Below are 22,360 nucleotides of genomic sequence, written 5' to 3'. Positions count from 1 at the left end.
CCTGGAGGCGGGAAAGGTGACAGTTTAGGCCAGGAGGTAGAAGTAAGAGGAGTGAGCACTTGTGTGTCTGGGTTTGTGGCCCAGGCACTGACAGTAAGGTTGGCAGACAGTGGTGGCCGTCTGCAGGAGTGGTGGAGCAACGCGGAACCGTAGGACCGGGGTCGGGCGACGGCCCGCCGGTACCAACCGGGGAGCGAAGTGAAGCCAGCACACACAGGCAGGGCCATCGGACCCCGACCAGGCTTGGAGCCGCCGACAATAGTCAGATCCGAATGTGACTGGAACTCCAGGGGTTTCACAACCGCAAAAGTCCCGATTGAAGGCAACAGCCCACACCGTGAGGGTATACAGCTACCCCCTAAGGCTAGAGACCCAAGGGCCAGATCCTGCGGGCAAACGGGCTCCTCCGGTACCCATACACCGGGGAGCGGACTACCGTTGGGAATCCATAGTAGTCAGAAGGAGAACATCAAGGTGCAGGGAAAGACAGCCACCATCACCTGTCCGGGGAGAAACACAGCAGCCGCCTGCGGGACCCGTCCATCCAGCCGTTTGGTTTACCGAGGACTTTGTCCCTGTCTTGCTGAGTGAGTACACCCGTGCCATCCGGCACTGCGCCGCGCTGTCCCTGCAACCCTGCACCTCACCAACCCTGCCTCCCCGCAACATCACCGGGCCCCGGGACCACCGACCCCTACCCACGGAGGGGGAAAACAACATCCCAGCTGCTCCTTACCATCGCTCCCGGGATCCCCGTCACCAGCGGCGGTGGTGCCTATCTTCACCATGACCCGTGGGTGGCGTCACGGACTAAATCCCCCAAACCAACCACCCCTTTCACTCACGGGCGAGGAGCGCCCCTGATCAGGCCCACCGCTCGAGCCACCGAGCAGCCATCGCAGCAGCGCCGGACCCGAGCGTTAGCGAGCGCAGCGCAGTGGCGTCCTCCCCGCCCGCGACACATGAATATTCATGAGCCAGCGAGGAAGCTGCAGAGAGCTAAGGCTGCACAGAGCGTCGCTGGAAAGGTGAGTTTATTATTTTAAATGTCCGTCTTTTTCTGGTACGTGTTTCACAAATCACACCACTGCGTGGTCCGTGGGACATCAGTTATGCCAGAAAAAAAATGGATATGTGTCCGTGCGGCAATCACGGACACGCGTGTACGCCGCACGGAGACACGGTCAGTGAAAAATCACTGATGTGTGCGCAGACCCATTCATTATAACTGGTCTGCGTATGTCAGTGATTGTGGTACGTATAAAAAAGAAGCACAAATGTACCAGAATCACTGACGTCTGAAAAAGGCCTAACAAACAGAAACTGATTTCCTTTTGCCCACAGATCTCCTTCCACCAAGTCCTGGCTCCAATAGTTAACGCCATTCACTTGTGATCTAGATGCTGCTGGTCACAAAAAAGATAAAACAACACATAACAATGGCAATGCATTATGTTACTGTAGGACAGTGGTGGTGAATCTATGGTGCGCGTTCCAGAAGGGATCAATACAGAAGAAGAATAAGACCGCACCAATGCGGGTGGACCCGTGGAAGCCTAATCACAGGCGAAACGGCCGTCGTCCATAGTGAGGGGCCGCATCCAGGTCTCCTCCACCCGCTGATTTTACAACACCTTTTAACCGAGTTTATGGAATAAAGATTATCCGGAAAAAGACATCAGCATTGGTGCGGTCTTATTCTTCTTCTGTATTGATGAACTGAACTGACTTTTGCTGTTTGGACCTGCACGCTGATCCGGCTTCCAACAAGGACGTCTGGTGCTATACTCCTTACCCTCCAGTGATCCCAGGTGTGATAGGCGTGTATGGGTGGTGCAGGACTGTGTTCTCTTGGATTCATAGCGTTCCAGAAGGGACACTCAGAGCCCTCTCTGGGGAAAAGCACGCTCAGTTGCAGCACTATGCTGTGGCGCAGGACTATGAACTTTTCCCAGGCCCTCATGTAGATTCCCGGGGACCGCAGTGCTCGGGCTGGCAGCCATATTCATGCTCGTGAGAAATTCTGGGCTGCCTCTCTCAGAACAATGCTCCATAGGAAACGATGGGCGTCGTGGGACATTACAACATTGCACTACGTCGGAACTTCCAGGATTTCTTTTTAACTAATAAATTGGTGAATGAGGGAGTGTGAGGGAGTCTTTGTTCAAATAAACTTGTTTTTCTTATGCTGAATCCGCACAGACAGCACAGCTGTATATACTGCACAGACAGCACAACTCAGTTTTCTGCTGGAACAGTTAACCCTGTCTTACAATGTTGAATAGCACAGTTTATGAAAATATGCCATTACTACACTGTACTTGCATATACTATATATACTGCACCGCCTGGGATGTGGTTAAACAGTGAAAGGGGTTGTTAAATACTTAGACAACCCATTTTTATAAAAAGTCATCTCACTTATAAAAAAAAGAAAAAGAAAAAAAACATTCTCATCTTTAACACTAGCACCATTCCAGCGATGTCGGCTTAGAGTCCATTATGAGTAAATTAATACACAACTATCATCAATACATGAATACAGTTCAAAAACCACCGTCACTACATGAGTACGTCACCAGAGCCATAATGAAATACAGTGTATATTCTAATGAGCAAACTCATGCTCTAATTGGCAAATATAAGTGTGGGAATTGTGTGAAAAAATACTCAGCTATATGCCATCAGCATAAACACCGTACCGTGGTTCACAGGGTGAAGAGATGAAAGAGAATAGTAAATACATTTTACAGGGTCAATAAAGTTCGGCAGCCTTCTTCCCGACGCGCATTTCATCGTCTGGGGGGGTAGTGTGATTCCTTTCATTCTCACACTACAACACTACCCCCTCCCAAGGGAGTCAAACAGATGACGAAACGCACGTCGGGAAGAAGGCTTACAAACTTTATTGACACTGTATAAGGTAGTTACTATTCTTTTTCATCACTTTTGAAATGGTTAAAAACATGTGACCTGATGTTGCCATGGTAAAAAAAGTCTCCTGGAATCCTTTGGAGAAATGGACGCACCAGTGGTTCCATCAAATCTATTAAAGACAAAAAGTATAAAAAAAAGTGAAAATGTGTTGCTTCTACGGAATTAATCAACATGCCTTGTTATACCTTATGATTATGCCATTGTAAATTATTAAACAGCCAACAAATGTAAAGTGTTTGTATCTACACATCCTCTGCTCCCCACAAACCAGAGTGACGGTAACACAAGTCTCCTGAATGCTCGGACTTTCTACTAGTCACGTAGGTAACGAGGGGAATCAGATTTTGGGCTAAAAACAGAACCGAACAGTCAGCACTGAGAAGAAGTGCGGAACTAATGTCACAGGTTAAAGTTCCGAGGGACGCATAAATTCAACGGACACGGAAGTGACGTCACACTTCGTGTCACCATGGTTCCCGTTGCCAACCCGGAAGTGCAGCGGTGGCAGTGAGAACGGAAACCGGAGGAGTGAATAAAGTGCCCGTCTGTATAAGGCACCCTCCTGTGCTCGTGAGTATCTCAAGGTGGCGCTGTTGAGCTGTTTATTTTGTATAAAGAAATATCTTTATATGTTGTCCATAGATCAGTTCTTGGAGAACTACGAGTCCCAGGAATAACAGAGTAGGCTGAACCTAGGAAGAAGGACGAGATGATTAATATCTTGTGTTGTGCGTGCTGTTTATAATGCTTCAGAGTTAAGTGTGTCTGCAGCATGGCCGCTGATATAAGGGAGAGTGTCCAGAATACGTGTTCTCCCCCCTAATACACAGGCTTCGACCTAGAGAACCACAGATAGGTACCAGTGCCACCGTAACCTCCGCAGGGGGCATCTATCCCAGGAACTAGTTTAGTGATGAGCGGGCACTACCATGCTCGGGTGCTTGGTACTCGTAACTAGTGATGAGCGGGCACTACCATGCTCAGGTGCTCGATACTCGTAACTAGTGATGAGCGGGCACTGCCATGCTCAGGTGCTCTGTACTCGTAACTAGTGATGAGCGAGCACTACCATGCTCGGGTGCTCAGTACTCGTAACTAGTGATGAGCGGGCACTACCATGCTCGGTTGCTCAGTACTCGTAACTAGTGATGAGCGGGCACTACCATGCTCGGGTGCTCAGTACTCGTAACTAGTGATGAGCGGGCACTACCATGCTCGGGTGCTCAGTACTCGTAACTAGAGATGAGCGGGCACTACCATGCTCGGGTGCTCAGTACTCGTAACTAGTGATGAGCGGGCACTACCATGCTCGGGTGCTCAGTACTCATAACTAGTGATGAGCGGGCACTACCATGCTCGAGTGCTCAGTACTCGTAACTAGTGATGAGCGGGCACTACCATGCTCGGGTGCTCAGTACTCGTAACTAGTGATGAGCGGGCACTACCATGCTCGGGTGTTCAGTACTTGTAACTAGTGATGAGCGAGCACTACCACGCTCGAGTGCTCAGTACTCGTAACTAGTAATGAGTGAGCACTACCATGCTCGGGTGCTCAGTACTGGTAACTAGTGATGAGCGAGCACTACCATGCTCGGGTGCTCAGTACTTGTAACTAGTGATGAGCGGGCACTACTATGCTCGGGTGCTCAGTACTCGCAACTAGTGATGAGCGGGCACTACCATGCTCGGGTGCTCAGTACTCGTAACTAGTGATGAGCGGGCACTACCATGCTCGGGTGCTCAGTACTCGTAACTAGTGATGAGCGGGCACTACCATGCTCGGGTGCTCAGTACTCGTAACTAGTGATGAGCGGGCACTACCATGCTCGGGTGCTCAGTACTCGTAACTAGTGATGAGCAGGCACTACCATGCTCGGGTGCTCAGTACTCGTAACTAGTGATGAGTGGGCACTACCATGCTCGGGTGCTCAGTACTCGTAACTAGTGATGAGTGGGCACTACCATGCTCGGGTGCTCAATACTCGTAACTAGTGATGAGTGGGCACTACCATGCTCGGGTGCTCGGTACTCGAAACTAGTGATGAGCGGGCACTACCATGCTCGGGTGCTCAGTACTCGTAACTAGTGATGAGTGGGCACTACCATGCTCGGGTGCTCAGTACTCGTAACTAGTGATGAGCGGGCACTACTATGCTCGGGTGCTCGGTACTGGTAACTAGTGATGAGCGAGCACTACCATGCTCGGGTGCTCAGTACTTGTAACTAGTGATGAGCGGGCACTACTATGCTCGGGTGCTCAGTACTCGCAACTAGTGATGAGCGGGCACTACCACGCTCGAGTGCTCAGTACTCGTAACTAGTAATGAGTGAGCACTACCATGCTCGGGTGCTCAGTACTGGTAACTAGTGATGAGCGAGCACTACCATGCTCGGGTGCTCAGTACTTGTAACTAGTGATGAGCGGGCACTACTATGCTCGGGTGCTCAGTACTCGCAACTAGTGATGAGCGGGCACTACCATGCTCGGGTGCTCAGTACTCGTAACTAGTGATGAGCGGGCACTACCATGCTCGGGTGCTCAGTACTCGTAACTAGTGATGAGCGGGCACTACCATGCTCGGGTGCTCAGTACTCGTAACTAGTGATGAGCGGGCACTACCATGCTCGGGTGCTCAGTACTCGTAACTAGTGATGAGCAGGCACTACCATGCTCGGGTGCTCAGTACTCGTAACTAGTGATGAGTGGGCACTACCATGCTCGGGTGCTCAGTACTCGTAACTAGTGATGAGTGGGCACTACCATGCTCGGGTGCTCAGTACTCGTAACTAGTGATGAGTGGGCACTACCATGCTCGGGTGCTCAATACTCGTAACTAGTGATGAGTGGGCACTACCATGCTCGGGTGCTCGGTACTCGAAACTAGTGATGAGCGGGCACTACCATGCTCGGGTGCTCAGTACTCGTAACTAGTGATGAGTGGGCACTACCATGCTCGGGTGCTCAGTACTCGTAACTAGTGATGAGCGGGCACTACCATGCTCGGGTGCTCAGTACTGGTAACTAGTGATGAGCGAGCACTACCATGCTCGGGTGCTCAGTACTTGTAACTAGTGATGAGCGGGCACTACTATGCTCGGGTGCTCAGTACTCGCAACTAGTGATGAGCGGGCACTACCATGCTCGGGTGCTCAGTACTCGTAACTAGTGATGAGCGGGCACTACCATGCTCGGGTGCTCAGTACTCGTAACTAGTGATGAGCGGGCACTACCATGCTCGGGTGCTCAGTACTCGTAACTAGTGATGAGCGGGCACTACCATGCTCGGGTGCTCAGTACTCGTAACTAGTGATGAGCAGGCACTACCATGCTCGGGTGCTCAGTACTCGTAACTAGTGATGAGTGGGCACTACCATGCTCGGGTGCTCAGTACTCGTAACTAGTGATGAGTGGGCACTACCATGCTCGGGTGCTCGGTACTCGAAACTAGTGATGAGCGGGCACTACCATGCTCGGGTGCTCAGTACTCGTAACTAGTGATGAGTGGGCACTACCATGCTCGGGTGCTCAGTACTCGTAACTAGTGATGAGCGGGCACTACTATGCTCGGGTGCTCGGTACTCGTAACTCGTGATGAGCGATCATTACCACTTGTAACGAGCAGTTGGACACCCAAACGGGCACGACATATGTACTGAGTATAATGGAAATCAATGGGTATCTCTTCCGGAAAAATGCATGAGTTTCCCATTGACTTCCATTATACTCAGTACTGAAGTCGAGCCCATCTGAGCTTCCGACTGCTGGTTAACCCCTTAATGACCGCGGGCCGTAAAATTACGTCCTAAATGACATAATGTTACTGCCCGCGGTCCTCCGGCGGCAGCATGCCGCGATCGGCACACATCTCAGCTGATTTTCACAGCTGAGATGTGTGCCTGCTAGGCACGAGCAGAATCGTTATCTGCTCGTGCCGATTAACCCCTTATATGGCGCTGTCAATACATGACAGCGCCATTATAAGCGCGATTGCGGTAATATTTTCCTTACCGCCCGATACCGGAAGTCACGTGACGCAATCACGTGACTCCCGATAGTTGTCATGGTAGCACAGGGTCATGTGATGACTCCTGTACTACACCTGACTTGGTTTCACTTTCGCTGTGCCCGGGGCACAGCAAAAGAGAAAGACAGCGCATCTGCTGTTTACAGCCTTGCAGCTGTGATCAGCAGATACTGCAGAGCGATCGGAATGCTGATCGCAATAGCCCCCTAGGGCAGTGATGGTGAACCTATGGCACGCGTGCCACCAGGGGCACGCTGAGCCCATTCTGGTGGCACGTGTGCTGTCGCCCGACCCTGCAGTTTTGATCTGCTAGTGCAGTCGCGCCGGCAGATCAAACCTGTGTTGGAGCGGAGGAGACATTTCTCCTCCGCTCTGACACTCCTCCTCCCCTAGGCTGCAGTGTGTTGCCTAGGAGACGGAGGAGCGTCAGAGAGCAGCGCCGGCGCCGTCTGCTGGCCGCGTGGGAACTGAGGACCCAGCAGCGCGCAGCGGGGGAGCGTGTGCAGGTAAGTTGTGTGTTGCTTTTTTTTTTTTTTTTTTTTTTTTTTTTTATAACTCGTGTGCGGGAGCGGGTGCGGGAGCGGGGGGAACGCACATGGGAGCGGGGGGGGTGGGAGAGGGGGAACGCACATGGCAGCGGGGGGGGTGGGAGAGGGGGAACGCACATTGCAGCGGGGGGGTGGGAGAGGGGGAACGCACATGGCAGCGGGGGGGTGGGAGAGGGGGAACGCACATGGCAGCGGGGGGTGGGAGAGGGGGAACGCACATGGCAGCGTGGGGGGTGGGAGAGGGGGAACGCACATGGCAGCGTGGGGGGTGGGAGAGGGGGAACGCACATGGCAGCGTGGGGGGTGGGAGAGGGGGAACGCACATGGCAGCGTGGGGGGTGGGAGAGGGGGAACGCACATGGCAGCGGGGGGGGGGGAACGCACATGGCAGCGGGGGGGGTGGGAGAGGGGGAACGCACATGGCAGCGGGGGGGTGGGAGAGGGGGAACGCACATGGCAGCATGGGGTGGGAGAGGGGGAACGCACATGGCAGCGGGGGGGTGGGAGAGGGGGAACGCACATGGCAGCGGGGGGGTGGGAGAGGGGGAACGCACATGGCAGCGGGGGGGTGGGAGAGGGGGAACGCACATGGCAGCGGGGGGGTGGGAGAGGGGGAACGCACATGGCAGCGGGGGGGTGGGAGAGGGGGAACGCACATGGCAGCGGGGGGGTGGGAGAGGGGGAACGCACATGGCAGCAGGGGGGTGGGAGAGGGGAAACGCACATGGCAGCGTGGGGTCGGAGAGGGGAAACGCACATGCCAGCATGGGAGGGGAACATGCGTGCCAGGATGGAGAAAACATGCATGCCAGGATGGAGAAAACATGCATGCCAGGATGGAGGAAACATGCATGCCAGGATGGAGGAACATGCATGCCAGGATGGAGGAAACATGCATGCCAGGATGGAGGAAACATGCATGCCAGGATGGGGGAAACATGCATGCCAGGATGGAGAAAACATGCATGCCAGGATGGAGGAAACATGCATGCCAGGATGGAGGAAACATGCATGCCAGGATGGAGGAAACATGCCTGCCAGGATGGAGGAAACATGCATGCCAGGATGGAGGAAACATGCATGCCAGGATGGAGGAAACATGCATGCCAGGATGGAGGAAACATGCCTGCCAGGATGGAGGAAACATGCCTGCCAGGATGGAGGAAACATGCCTGCCAGGATGGGGGGAAACATGCATGCCAGGATGGAGGAAAGAATACATGTCAGGATGGAGGAAACATGCATGCCAGGATGGAGGAAACATGCACGCCAGGATGGAGGAAACATGCACGTCAGGATGGAGGAAACATGCACGTCAGGATGGAGGAAACATGCACGCCAGGATGGAGGAAACATGCCTGCCAGGATGGGGGAAACATGCCTGCCAGGATGGGGGAAACATGCATGCCAGGATGGAGGAAACATGCCTGCCAGGATGGAGGAAACATGCCTGCCAGGATGGGGGAAACATGCATGCCAGGATGGAGGAAGCATGCCTGCCAGGATGGGGAAACATGCATGCCAGGATGGAGGAAACATGCCTGCCAGGATGGGGGAAACATGCATGCCAGGATGGAGGAAACATGCCTGCCAGGATGGAGGAAACATGCCTACCAGGATGGAGGAAACATGCCTGCCAGGATGGAGGAAACATGCCTGCCAGGATGGGGGAAACATGCCTGCCAGGATGGGGGAAACATGCATGCCAGGATGGAGGAAACATGCATGCCAGGATGGGGGAAACATGCCTGCCAGGATGGAGGAAGCATGCCTGCCAGGATGGAGGAAACATGCCTGCCAGGATGGAGGAAACATGCCTGCCAGGATGGAGGAAACATGCCTGCCAGGATGGAGGAAACATGCCTGCCAGGATGGAGGAAACATGCCTGCCAGGATGGAGGAAACATGCATGTCAGGATGGAGGAAACATGCCTGCCAGGATGGAGGAAACATGCCTGCCAGGATGGAGGAAACATGCATGTCAGGATGGAGGAAACATGCCTGCCAGGATGGGGGAAACATGCATGCCAGGATGGAGGAAAGAATACATGTCAGGATGGAGGAAACATGCATGCCAGGATGGAGGAAACATGCACGCCAGGATGGAGGAAACATGCACGTCAGGATGGAGGAAACATGCACGTCAGGATGGAGGAAACATGCATGCCAGGATGGAGGAAACATGCCTGCCAGGATGGGGGAAACATGCCTGCCAGGATGGGGGAAACATGCCTGCCAGGATGGAGAAAACATGCCTGCCAGGATGGAGGAAACATGCCTGCCAGGATGGGGGAAACATGCATGCCAGGATGGAGGAAGCATGCCTGCCAGGATGGGGAAACATGCATGCCAGGATGGAGGAAACATGCCTGCCAGGATGGGGGAAACATGCATGCCAGGATGGAGGAAACATGCCTGCCAGGATGGAGGAAACATGCCTGCCAGGATGGGGGAAACATGCATGCCAGGATGGAGGAAACATGCCTGCCAGGATGGAGGAAACATGCCTGCCAGGATGGAGGAAACATGCATGCCAGGATGGGGGAAACATGCATGCCAGGATGGAGGAAAGAATACATGTCAGGATGGAGGAAACATGCACGTCAGGATGGAGGAAACATGCACGTCAGGATGGAGGAAACATGCACGCCAGGATGGAGGAAACATGCACGCCAGGATGGAGGAAACATGCAAGCCAGGATGGAGGAAACATGCACGTCAGGATGGAGGAAACATGCCTGCCAGGATGGAGGAAACATGCACGTCAGGATGGAGGAAACATGCACGCCAGGATGGAGGAAACATGCACGCCAGGATGGAGGAAACATGCACGTCAGGATGGAGGAAACATGCCTGCCAGGATGGAGGAAACATGCATGCCAGGATGGGGGAAACATGCCTGCCAGGATGGAGGAAACATGCACGTCAGGATGGAGGAAACATGCCTGCCAGGATGGAGGAAACATGCCTGCCAGGATGGAGGAAACATGCATGCCAGGATGGGGAAACATGCATGCCAGGATGGAGGAAACATGCATGCCAGGATGGAGGAAACATGCATGTCAGGATGGAGGAAACATGCCTGCCAGGATGGAGGAAACATGCATGTCAGGATGGAGGAAACATGCCTGCCAGGATGGAGGAAACATGCCTGCCAGGATGGAGGAAACATGCCTGCCAGGATGGAGGAAACATGCCTGCCAGGATGGAGGAAACATGCCTGCCAGGATGGAGGAAACATGCCTGCCAGGATGGAGGAAACATGCATGTCAGGATGGAGGAAACATGCCTGCCAGGATGGAGGAAACATGCCTGCCAGGATGGAGGAAACATGCCACGATAGGGTACATGTATCAGGAAGGGGTACATTTACCTGGATGGGGTAAATTAACCAGGATTGGGAACATTTACCAGGAATGGGGTACATGCCGGGATGGGGGAACATTTACAAGGATGGGCAAGATGTCAGGATGGGGTACATTTACAAGCATGGGGGAACATGCAAGAATGGGTAACATTTACCAGGATGGAGGACATTTACCAGGATGGGGCCATGATGGGGACAAATATACCAGAATGTAGGAAATCTATATCAGGATGGGAGACATGTTTACCAGTAAGTGGCCAGGAAGGGGGACAGAACTACACAATGAAAGGGGAGGGGAGCAACTCGTACGTCTTTATGGGATTTTGAGATGTTCAGACTTTGAAATGTAGATTAAAGGGTGACCTCTGAATCCATTCCAGCTAAAATCTCTGTCTAATATGCTGCAATTTTTTTCCAGAAAGATCAATCCAACTGCTGTGTCTGGAAAGGGCAGGGGCTCACCTTCCATGTGTGGTAAGCATGAGCGTGATACCCCCTGCTGAGGAGAAGACGGCAAAGGTAAGATTACAATCAATTCTTTATATAATAGGATTGGTTGGCACTTCAGAAAAAAAATTGGGTTTAGGGCTACAGTTTGGGCACTCGGCCTGTAAAAGGTTCGCCATGACTGCCCTAGGGGGACTAGTAAAATAAAAAAAAAAAGTTAAAAAATAAGTTTTAAAAAATTAAAAAAAAAACAAAAAAACCTAAAAGTTCAAATCACCCCCCATTCGCCCCATTGAAAATTAAAGGGTTAAAAAAATAAAAAATATACACACATTTGGTATCGCCGCGTTCAGAAACGCCCGATCTATCAAAATATAAAATCAATTAATCTGATCAGTAAACGGCGTAGCGGCAAAAAAATTCCAAACGCCAAAACGACGTTTTTTTGTCGCCACAACTTTTGCGCAAAATGCAATAAGAGGCGATCAAAACGTAGCATCTGCGCAAAAATGGTACCGTTAAAAACGTCAGCTCGAGACGCAAAAAATAAGCAGTCATTGAGCCTAAGATCCCGAAAAATGAGAACGCTACGGGTCACGGAATATGGCGTAAAACGTGCGCCACTTTTTTCGGACAAACTTCCGATTTTTTTTAACCCCTTATATAAAAGTAAACCTATACATGTTTGGTGTCTACGAACTCTCACTGACCTGAGGCATCACAACCACACATCAGTTTTACCATATAGTGAACACAGTGAATAAAATATCTCAAAAACCATAGTGCTATCGCACTTTTTTTGCAATTTTTCAGCATTTGGAATTTTTTTGCCATTTTCTAGTACACAATATGGTAAAACTGATGGTTTCATTTAAAAGTACAGCTCGTTCCGCAAAAAATGAGCCCTCACATGACCATATTGACTGAAAAATAAAAAAGTTACGTCTCTCAGAAAAAGAATGGCGAAAAAAAAAACGGAAAGCGAAAAATCGGCCGGTCGTGAAGGGGTTAAGAGTACTGAGCACCTATTCATGGTAGTGCTCACTCATCACTAGTTTGAATGAATTGCTGGGTGTCATATCAATGTCTTCCTTGCATTTTGTTACTCTCAACCCAGATTTAAAGATCAGACAATAGATTAACATTAGAGCGACACTTTAATCCTCTCATTTACTCCTCCATATTAATGGTTCTTGTGCTCATCAAATATTGTGTGTCAGCAATGAGAGCGGATCCCATCAGTGCAAAACGTAAGCTACTTCACTCTATTAAAGGGTTATTCCCTTCTACATAGATGGACATTGTCGGATAAGGCTTGTAAAAACAAACTGTTTTGCTATTTACTGTTTATTAAATTTTGCAACTGTTCTTGAGATATTACTTTTGTTTACAGCTCATTGCCTCTGAGACTGACCACTGCTGCTGTGTAAATTGTAAGAAGTAAGAGCACGCTCCAGCGATCATTGCCTGCTTCAAAACAGTGCTTACAAGCACAAGAGAAAAGAGATTGTAAGCACTGCGCCTATTTTTGCATTCTAGCACTAGTGGTCAGTTACGAAGGAGACAAGCTATAAACAAAAGGGAATCTGTCTGTGATTTTCTAGTACAATAGTAATGTTATCTTTAAATAGGGCTTTAGGAGACCTTTCGGGATCAGTTAGGGGTGCTTCACACACAGCGAGCTCGCTGCCGAGATCGCTGCTGAGTCACGCTTTTTGTGACGCAGCAGTGACCTCATTAGCGATCTCGCTGTGTGTGACACTGAGCAGCGATCTGGCCCCTGCTGCGAGATCGCTGCTCGTTACACACAGCCCTGGTTCGTTTTCTTCAAAGCCGCTCTCCTGCTGTGACACACAGATCGCTGTGTGTGACAGCAAGAGAGCGACAAATGAAGCGAGCAGGGAGCAGGAGCCGGCGTCTGACAGCTGAGGTAAGCTGTATCCAAGATAAACATCGGGTAACCAAGGTGGTTACCCGATATTTACCTTAGTTACGAGCCTCTGCAGCTCTCACGCTGCCTGTGCTGCCGGCTCCGGCTCTCTGCACATGTAGCTGCTGTACACATCGGGTTAATTAACCCGATCTGTACTGTAGCTAGGAGAGCAAGGAGCCAGCGCTCAGTGTGCGCGGCTCCCTGCTCCCTGCACACACAGCTAAGCGGTGTGCGCTGGTAACTAATGTAAACATCGGGTAACCATACCCGATGTTTACCTTAGTTACCAGTCTCCGCAGCTTCCAGACGGCGGCTCCGTGCAAGCGCAGCGTCGCTTGCACGTCGCTGCTGGCTGGGGGCTGTTCACTGGTCGCTGGTGAGATCTGCCTGTTTGACAGCTCACCAGCGACCATGTAGCGATGCAGCAGCGATCCTGACCAGGTCAGATCGCTGGTCGGATCGCTGCTGCATCGCTAAGTGTGAAGGTACCCTAAGTTGTATTGCTCTACGTTATCCTGTTATCTTGTTGTAAGCTCTTCAGAATTCAGTGTGATGTAGTCAAACATTTGTAAATACAAACTGCCTAATAACTGCACCCTCCTCACACCTCTCAGTGCTGGCATTAGTAAAAGTAAAGCTGAACTTAGTTGCACAGCTTCCCCCACCCATGCTCCCTCCCACCTCTCAGCAATGATAGTGAATGCACTGAGAAGGGGGAGAAGTGAATAAGCAAATTGTATTTACATGCACTTTAGGGGTACTTCACACACAGCGAGATCGCTACTGAGATCGCTGCTGAGTCACGTTTTTTTGTGACGCAGCAGTGACCTCATTAGCGATCTTGGTGTGTGTGACACTGAGCAGTGATTTGGCCCCTGCTGTGAGATCGCTGCTCGTTACACACAGCCCTGGTTCGTTTTTTTTATTGTTGCTCTCCCGCTGGTAAGCACACATCGCTGTGTGTGACAGCGAGAGAGCAACAATCCTGAATGTGCAGGGAGCAGGAGCCGGCGTCTGACAGCCTGCGGTAAGCTGTAACCAAGGTAAACATCGGGTAACCAAAGGTGGTTACCCAATATTTACCTTCGTTACCAGCCTCCGCAGCTCTCACGCTGCCAGTGCCGGCTCCTGCTCCCTGCACACGCTAAGCTAAGCGGTGTGTGCTGGTAACTAAGGTAAACATCGGGTAACCATACCCGATGTTTACCTTAGTTACCAGTGTCCGCAGCTTCCAGACGCTGTCTCCGTGCAAGCGCAGCGTCGCTTGCACGTCGCTGCTGGCTGGGGGCTGGTCGCTGGTGAGATCTGCCTGTTTGACAGCTCACCAGCGACCATGTAGCGACGCAGCAGCGATCCTGACCAGGTCAGATCGCTGGTGGGATCGCTGCTGCGTCGCTAAAGTGTGACGGTACCCTTACTCGCCTGCAGGAGACACTGAATTTGCTGCAGCTTGATAACAGGATAAGGTAGAGCTATAAAACTTACTGATCCTGAAAGGTCTCCTTAAGCCCCATTTAAAGATAACATTAGTATTGTAATACAAAATCACCTGACAGATTCCCTTTCATATCTCAAAAAAGGTCAAGAATATTAGGAAGCAGTACATTTCAAAAGTGCTTGTTCTTACAAGGACTATCCAGCAATACACATTTATGAGGGTGAGAATAAATGCTATTTCAAGCTAATAAGTGACTAAATGTATTCTGTCAGGCAAATGACTGACATTTGTAAGAACGTTCTCTTCTTCTTGTTCACTACTACAGGATCGGCACCGATATTAACTTTATATTGCAGCTTTAACCCCTTCAGCCCCCAGCCTGTTTTCACCTTAAAGACCCGGCCATTTTTTGCAATTTTGACCAGTGTCACTTTGACAGGTTATAACTCTGGAACACTTCAACGGATCCTGGCGATTCTGAGATTGTTTTTTCGTGACATATTGTACTTCATGTCAGTGGTAAATTTAGGCCGATATGTTTTGCGTTTATTTGTGAAAATTTCGGAAATTTGGCGAAAATTTTGAAAATTTTGCAATTTTCAAAATTTGAAATTTTATGCCCATAAATCTGAGAGATATGTCACACAAAAAAGTTACTAAATAACATTTCCCACATGTCTACTTTACACCAGCGCAATTTTTCAAAAAAAAAAAAATTCCGTTAGGAAGTTAGAAGGGTTCAAAGTTCATCACCAATTTCTCATTTTTCCAACAAAATTTACAAAAAAAAATTGTTTAGGTACCACATCACATTTGGAGTGATTTGAGAAACCTAGGCGACAGAAAATACCCAAAAGTGACCCAATTCTAAAATCTGCACCCCTCGCTCTGCTCAAAACCACATCCAAGAAGTTTATTAACCCTTTAGGAGCTTCACAGCAACCAAAGCAATGTAGACGAAAAAATGAAAATTTTACTTTTTTAACACAAAAATGTTACTTTAGCCATAAAAATTAGTATTTTCACAAGGGTATCAGGAAAAATGCATCATAAAATGTATCGTGCATTTTCTCCTGAGTACGCAGATACCCCATATGTGGTGGTAATCAAATGTTTGGGCACACAGCAGGACTCGGAAGGCAAGGAGCGCCATTTCACAGCAAAATTGGTTGGAATTATTAGCGGACGCCATGTTTCATTTGGAGACCCCCCTGAAGTGCCTAAACAATGGAGCTCCCCCACAATTGACCCCATTTTGGAAACTAGACCCCTCATGGAATTTATCTAGCTGTTTAGTGAGCACTTTGAACCCCTGGAGGCTTCACAAACGTTTGTAATGTTCAGCCGTGAAAATATTTTATTCTTTTTTTTACCACAAAATTGTTTTTTCAAACAGGTAGCTTTTTTTTCCACAAGGGTATCAGGAAAAAATGCACCATAAAATGTATTGTGCAATTTCTCCTGAGTACACAGGTACCTCATATGTGGTGGAAATCAATTGTTTGGGCGTACGGCGGGGCTCAGAAGAGAAGGAGCGCCATTTCACAGTAAGATTGATTGGAATTATTAGCAGACGCCATGTTTCATTTGGAGACCCCCTGAGGTGCCTAAACAATGGAGCTCCCCCACATGTGATCCCATTTTGGAAACTATACCCCCCCCCCATACAAAAAAAATTAGTTTGGCGAAATAAAAAATACAGACATCAGAAAAAAAAAAAAAAAGAGCGCCTGCCACTAAGACCAGTGCCAAACGTGAGAGCAATGCACGAGTCTCGCATCGCATCATCCACTGCAGTCTGGAAGCGAGCAACTGCGCTGGATAATGCGATGCGAGAGGGCGGGGTGGCAGATGAGAAAGGGCGCAGCGGATGGAAGATGGGAAAGGGCACAGCGGGTGGAGGAGTGGCAGAGGATGGGAAAGGGCGCAGCGGATGGATGGGAAATGGCGCAGCGGATGGATGGGAAATGGCGCAGCGGATGGAGGAGCGGCAGAGGATGGGGGGGGGGGAAGGCGAGATGGGGATACCTACCTTACAGGATGGATCTAGGCAGCAGGATCACAGCAGACAGAAGAGGCAGCAGATGAAGGAGGCAACAGATCGAGGAGGGTGAGAGGGGGCAGTAGATGGAAAATGGGAGAGAGCAGGCAGCAGATCGGGGAGGGGGGCAGAGTGATGGGAGAGAGAGATGGCACATGGAGGAGGGGGGGCCCCGGGGGGAGGGTGGCTTGCAGCACATGTGGGGGGAGGGTGGCTTGCAGCACATGTGGGGGGAAGGTGGCTTGCTTGCAGCACATGTGGGGGGAGGGTGGCTTGCTTGCAGCACATGTGGGGGGAGGGTGGCTGGCTTGCAGCACATGTGGGGGGAGGGTGGCTTGCTTGCAGCACATGTGGGGGGAGGGTGGCTGGCTTGCAGCACATGTGGGGGGAGGGTGGCTGGCTTGCAGCACATGTGGGGGGAGGGTGGCTGGCTTGCAGCACATGTGGGGGGAGGGTGGCTGGCTTGCAGCACATGCCAGCCACCCTCCCCCCACATGTGCTGCAAGCCAGCCACCCTCCCCCCACATGTGCTGCAAGCCACCCTCCCCCCACATGTGCTGCAAGCCACCCTCCCCCCACGTGGGGGGAGGGTGGCTTGCAGCACATGGAGGGATAGGTGGTGTGGCGATGGAGAAGAAGGGGCAGCCGATGAAGGAGGCGGCGGCGGCCGCCGATCGGGAACAGTGGGGGCCGATTTGCGGGCAGCAGCGGCTGAAAAAGGTGGGTGCGGGGACAGTGGCGGGCATGGCGGCGGGGACAGCGGTGCATCGGGAGCATGGCGGCGGAGACAGCGGTGCATCGGGAGCATGGCGGCGGAGACAGCGGTGCATCGGGAGCATGGCGGCGGAGACAGCGGTGCATCGGGAGCATGGCGGCGGAGACAGCGGTGCATCGGGAGCATGGCGGCGGAGACAGCGGTGCATCGGGAGCATGGCGGCGGAGACAGCGGTGCATCGGGAGCATGGCGGCGGGGACAGCGGTGACGCGGGAGCATGGCGGCGGGGACAGCGGTGCATCGGGAGCGGCGGCGGGGACAGCGGTGCATCGGGAGCATGGCGGCGGAGACAGCGGTGCATCGGGAGCATGGCGGCGGAGACAGCGGTGCATCGGGAGCATGGCGGCGGGGACAGCGGTGCATCGGGAGCATGGCGGCGGGGACAGCGGTGCATCGGAAGCATGGCGGCGGGGACAGCGGTGCATCGGGAGCATGGCGGCGGGGACAGCGGTGCATCGGGAGCATGGCGGCGGGGACAGCGGTGAAGCGGCAGCAGCGGCGGGGCGATCGGAGACAGCGGCAGCAGCGGCGGGGCGATCGGAGACAGCGGCGGGGCGATCGGAGACAGCGGCGGGGACAGCGGTGAAGCGGGAGCAGCGGCGGGGCGATCGGAGACAGCGGCGGGGACAGCGGTGAAGCGGGAGCAGCGGCGGGGCGATCGGAGACAGCGGCGGTGAAGCGGGAGCAGCAGCGGGGCGATCGGAGACAGCGGCGGTGAAGCGGGAGCAGCGGCGGGGCGATCGGGGACAGGGGCGGGCGGCGGGGACAACAACTTACCGCTCTCCTCGGCTTCCAGGGACGGTCACAGGCCGCAGATCCACATTGATTGGAGAGAGCGGTCACAAGACCGGTCTCTCCAATCAGAGCTGGGGGCGGGTGAAGCATCGATCACCCAGCTCCAGCCAATGCCCAGTGCTACAGCAGCACTGATCAGGGCTGGATTTCAATGTTCCAGTCATTTTCAATGGCTGGAACATTACAGTGGCTGTAATTGGCTGAGCGGCGTTCATCAGCCAATCACAGCCTCTGTAGGTTCGGGGAGGAGGCACCACCCCTCCTGAGGTCAGGCAGAGGTCCCCTCCTTCCCGAATCTACCGTTTTAAGTAAACAAATTTCACTCCCCGGGGCTCCGGGACCGCGATTTCGCCAGGACGTACTGAGTACGTCATGGGTCGTTTAGCACCATGTCACCATGACGTACTCAGTACGTCCAAGGTCGTTAAGGGGTTAAAGGGGTTGTCAACTTACTGAATATTTGGTTAGGATTGTCATTTATACTTTAAAATCCCAGAAGCCAACCTTTTCTATTTTTCTCATTCAGCTTTTCCTGCAGGATGGATTTCTCGAGGTTCCTTGCCGATGACTTTGAGGTGAAGGATTGGGTAAATGCTGCATTTAAGTCCGTACAGAAAGATGCTCCAGGGAAGGTGGACGCACACGCAGCAACCCTGGTTATGAAACTGCAGCTCTTCATCCAGGAGGTCAACAACTCAGTTGAAGGTATCTAAGACACAAGCTTATCAGTCTAAATGTCCCTATACACATTAAAGGAACCATCTGATGCAGGGGGTGCACAAACTTTGCTGGTCTGATCAACATATTGAACGATTTCCAAACATCACACCGAAACTTAAAGGGGTATTACCTTTTTAGATGTTTACGGCATATCAAAAGTATTTGTCATAAATGTCCATAAGATGCATATTTCATAATCAGGCCCCCATCTATCTGGAGAATGAGAGTGTTTCTCATCAGCCCAATCAGTGCTCGAGAGGATGACGCTCTGCGCACATGTAACTTTCTCCATTGAAGACTATGGGTGTTCTAGCAGCTGCATTTCCCAATTATATTTAAATAGGACAGTGAGTGCTGCACAAATAGGTAGCTACCGATCTAACTCACATACAGTGGCACATAAAAGTTTGGGCCCCCCCTGGTTAAAATTACTGCTATTGGGAACTGTTAAGCAAGTTGAAGATTAAATGATCTCTAAAAGGCATAAAGTTAAAGATGACACATTTCCTTTGCATTTTTGGCAAAAAATATATATATTTTTGTATATTACATTTTAAAAATTGCAAAAAGGAAAATAGGTCTGTGCAAACGTTTATTCACCCTTGGAGATTTGTGTGCTCCAATGACTTTGACCAAGGGTTCAGACCTTAATTAGCCTGTCAGGGTTATGGGTTATTCACTATCACTGTTAGGAAAGGTCAGGTGATGTAAATTTCACAGCTTTATAAAAACCCAGACTCCTCTAGCCTTGTGCCACAAAAAAAAGCCCTGGGTTCTTCTAAGCAGCTGCCTAGCACTCTGAAAATGAAAATGGAGGAGGTCAACAAAGCAGGAGAAGGCTACAAGAAGACAGCAAAGTGTTTTCATGTTGCCCTTTCCTCAGTTCGAAATGTAATTAAGAAATGGCAGTTACCAGGAACAGTGGAGGTCAAGATAAGGTCTTGAAGATCAAGCAAAATTCCTGTGAGATCTGCTCGTAAGATTGCTTGAGAGGCAAATCAGAAACCCTGCATGACTGCAAAAGACCTTCAAGAAGATTTAGCAGACTCTGGAGTTGTGGTACACTGTTCAGAGACACCTGCACAAATATGACCTTCATGGAAGAGTCATCAGAAGAAAACATCTCCTGTGTCCTCACCATAAAATTCAGCATCAGAAGTGTGCAAAAGAATGTCTAAACAAGTCTGATGCATGTTGGAAACAAATCTTGTGGACCGGTGAGGTTAAAATAGAACTTTTTGGCCACAATGACCAAAATATATAAGTGTGGAGAAAAAAGGGCACAGAATTTCAGGAAAAGAAGATCTCGCCAACCATCAATCATGCTACGGGGTTGTCTTTCAGCCAAACGCTCAGGGAAAATTTCGCGGTTAGAAAGAAGAATGGATTCAATGAAATTTCAACAAATTCTTGATGCAAATATAACACCATCTGTAAAACAGCTGAAGTTGAAAAGAGGATGTCTTCTATAGATGGGTAATGATACTAATCACCAGTCAAAATCCACAATAGACGACCTAAAAAGGTGCAAGCTGAAGGTTTTACAATGGCCCTCACAGTCCCCTGATCCGAACATCATTGAAAATTTGAGGCTAGACCTAAAAAATAGCAGTGCATGCAAGACGAGCCAGAAATCACACAGAATTGGAAGACGAGCCAGGAATATCACAGAACTGAAAGAGGAGCTAGGAAGCTCACAAAACTAGAAGACATCTCCAAGGAAGAATGGAGAAAAATCCCTCAAGGAAGAATTAAGACTCTTGGCTGCTACAAAAGAACGTCTACAAGCTGTGATACTTGCCTAAGGGGGTTCTGCTAGTTCCTGTCCATGCAGGGTGCCCAAACTCTTACATCATCCAATTTTCCTTTTTTGTTAAATTTAAAATGTAAAAAATGTTGTTTTTTTTGCCTAAAATACAAAGGAAATGTGTTATCTTTAACATTATGCCTTATCATTTCATCTTCAACTTGCTTAATTCTTCATAATAACAGTAATTTTGACCAGGGGTGCCCAAACTTTTACATGCCATTGTATGTTTCTCTGGAGTGCTAAGCAGGAGTGAAGAAACCCTAGTCCCTTGATGTACATTATGTGGGATCCAGAAACTGTTACTGGATTGTAGCAGTGTTACACTGACTTGGATCCTACTCATTTGGATCCTACTCGTTTTAATAGAAGCGTTTTGTGTTTTTAATCTGAGCGTGCTCCGATGTGGTCAACATCATTGTAAAGGAAAGATCATCAACTATTGATCCTGTGTTATCTACTGAATATTGAGGTGTTACCTATCATTACAATCATGTCAGTGATGATAATGAGACTGCTGAAAAGTCAATGTATTGTTATGGTTAATATTTTATATTAAGTTTTGATTATCATTTAAGCAATTTATATGTTTAATAATTTTGTATTTCTTTGTCGCTCCATTGGGAGACCCAGACAATTGGGGTGTATAGCTATGCCTCCGGAGGCCACACAAAGTATTACACTAAAAGTGTAAAGCCCCTCCCCTTCTGCCTATACACCCCCCGTGCTCACGGGCTCCTCAGTTTTTATGCTTTGTGCGAAGGAGGCAGACATCCACGCATAGCTCCACAGCTTGGTCAGCAGCAGCTGCTGACTAGGTCGGATGGAAGAAAAGAGGGCCCATAACAGGGCCCCCAGCATGCTCCCTTCTCACCCCACTTTGTCGGCGGTGTTGTTAAGGTTGAGGTACCCATTGCGGGTACACAGGCAGGAGCCACATGCTGTTTTCCTTCCCCATCCCTTAAGGGGCTCTGGGTGAAGTGGGATCCGGATCGGTCTCCAGGCACTGCGGCCCTGAAGGCCCTGCTACTATGAGGTACTCTGTGTCCCCGTGGGGACCGCGCATAGAGCGCTGGTGCCATACACATTACAGCACTGCTGGGTGTGTTAGTGCGCCGGACATGGAGCGCTTGTGCCAGACACTTTCCAGCTCTGCTGGGTGTGTTAGTGCGCCGGACATGGAGCGCTTGGGCCAGACACTTTCCAGCTCGGCTGGGTGTGTTAGTGCGCCGGACATGGGGCGCTTGTGCCAGACACTTTCCAGCGCTGCTGGAGGTGTTAGTGCGCCGGGGGACTACGCGCGGCCGCGCTTATTGCCGGCCGCGCTTATAACTTTAGTCCCCGGCTTCTGCGGCCTAGTGTCGTTTATTCCCGCCCACAGGCCTGCCAGTCAGGGGAGGGGCGGGACGCTGCACAGATCGTCAGCGGAGGGCTGGAGCATACATTAGTATCCTCCTCCCTCCTCACTCAGTACAGTGGGGCACTGGATTCCCGCACTTTTCTTGGGCACGCCCACGGTCTCCTCCT

At 50.8% G+C, this 22,360-nt stretch overlaps 1 protein-coding gene across 2 annotated transcripts in view; it reads left to right on the top strand.

Annotated features, from left to right (window-relative positions):
• The first annotated feature begins 3,407 nt into the window (after window positions 1-3,407).
• COG7 (component of oligomeric golgi complex 7) overlaps window positions 3,408-22,360 on the top strand; it is a 173,321-nt gene continuing 154,368 nt past the window's right edge. Inside the window, exons 1-3 of one of the 2 annotated variants that reach the window (XM_075319223.1) lie at window positions 3,408-3,507; window positions 11,296-11,396; window positions 18,833-19,011. In XM_075319223.1, coding sequence (XP_075175338.1) covers window positions 18,846-19,011 — 166 coding nt within the window. In that variant the 5' untranslated portion in view covers window positions 3,408-3,507; window positions 11,296-11,396; window positions 18,833-18,845. The remainder of the gene's footprint in view (window positions 3,508-11,295; window positions 11,397-18,832; window positions 19,012-22,360) is intronic. The other variant, XM_075319222.1, reaches the window with a different exon arrangement.

The sequence above is a fragment of the Anomaloglossus baeobatrachus genome, chromosome 7, assembly GCF_048569485.1.
Source record: "Anomaloglossus baeobatrachus isolate aAnoBae1 chromosome 7, aAnoBae1.hap1, whole genome shotgun sequence".
Classification (NCBI taxonomy): domain Eukaryota; kingdom Metazoa; phylum Chordata; class Amphibia; order Anura; family Aromobatidae; genus Anomaloglossus; species Anomaloglossus baeobatrachus.
Note: the sequence above shows the minus strand (reverse complement) of the source record. Positions and strands in the feature narration are given on the sequence as shown.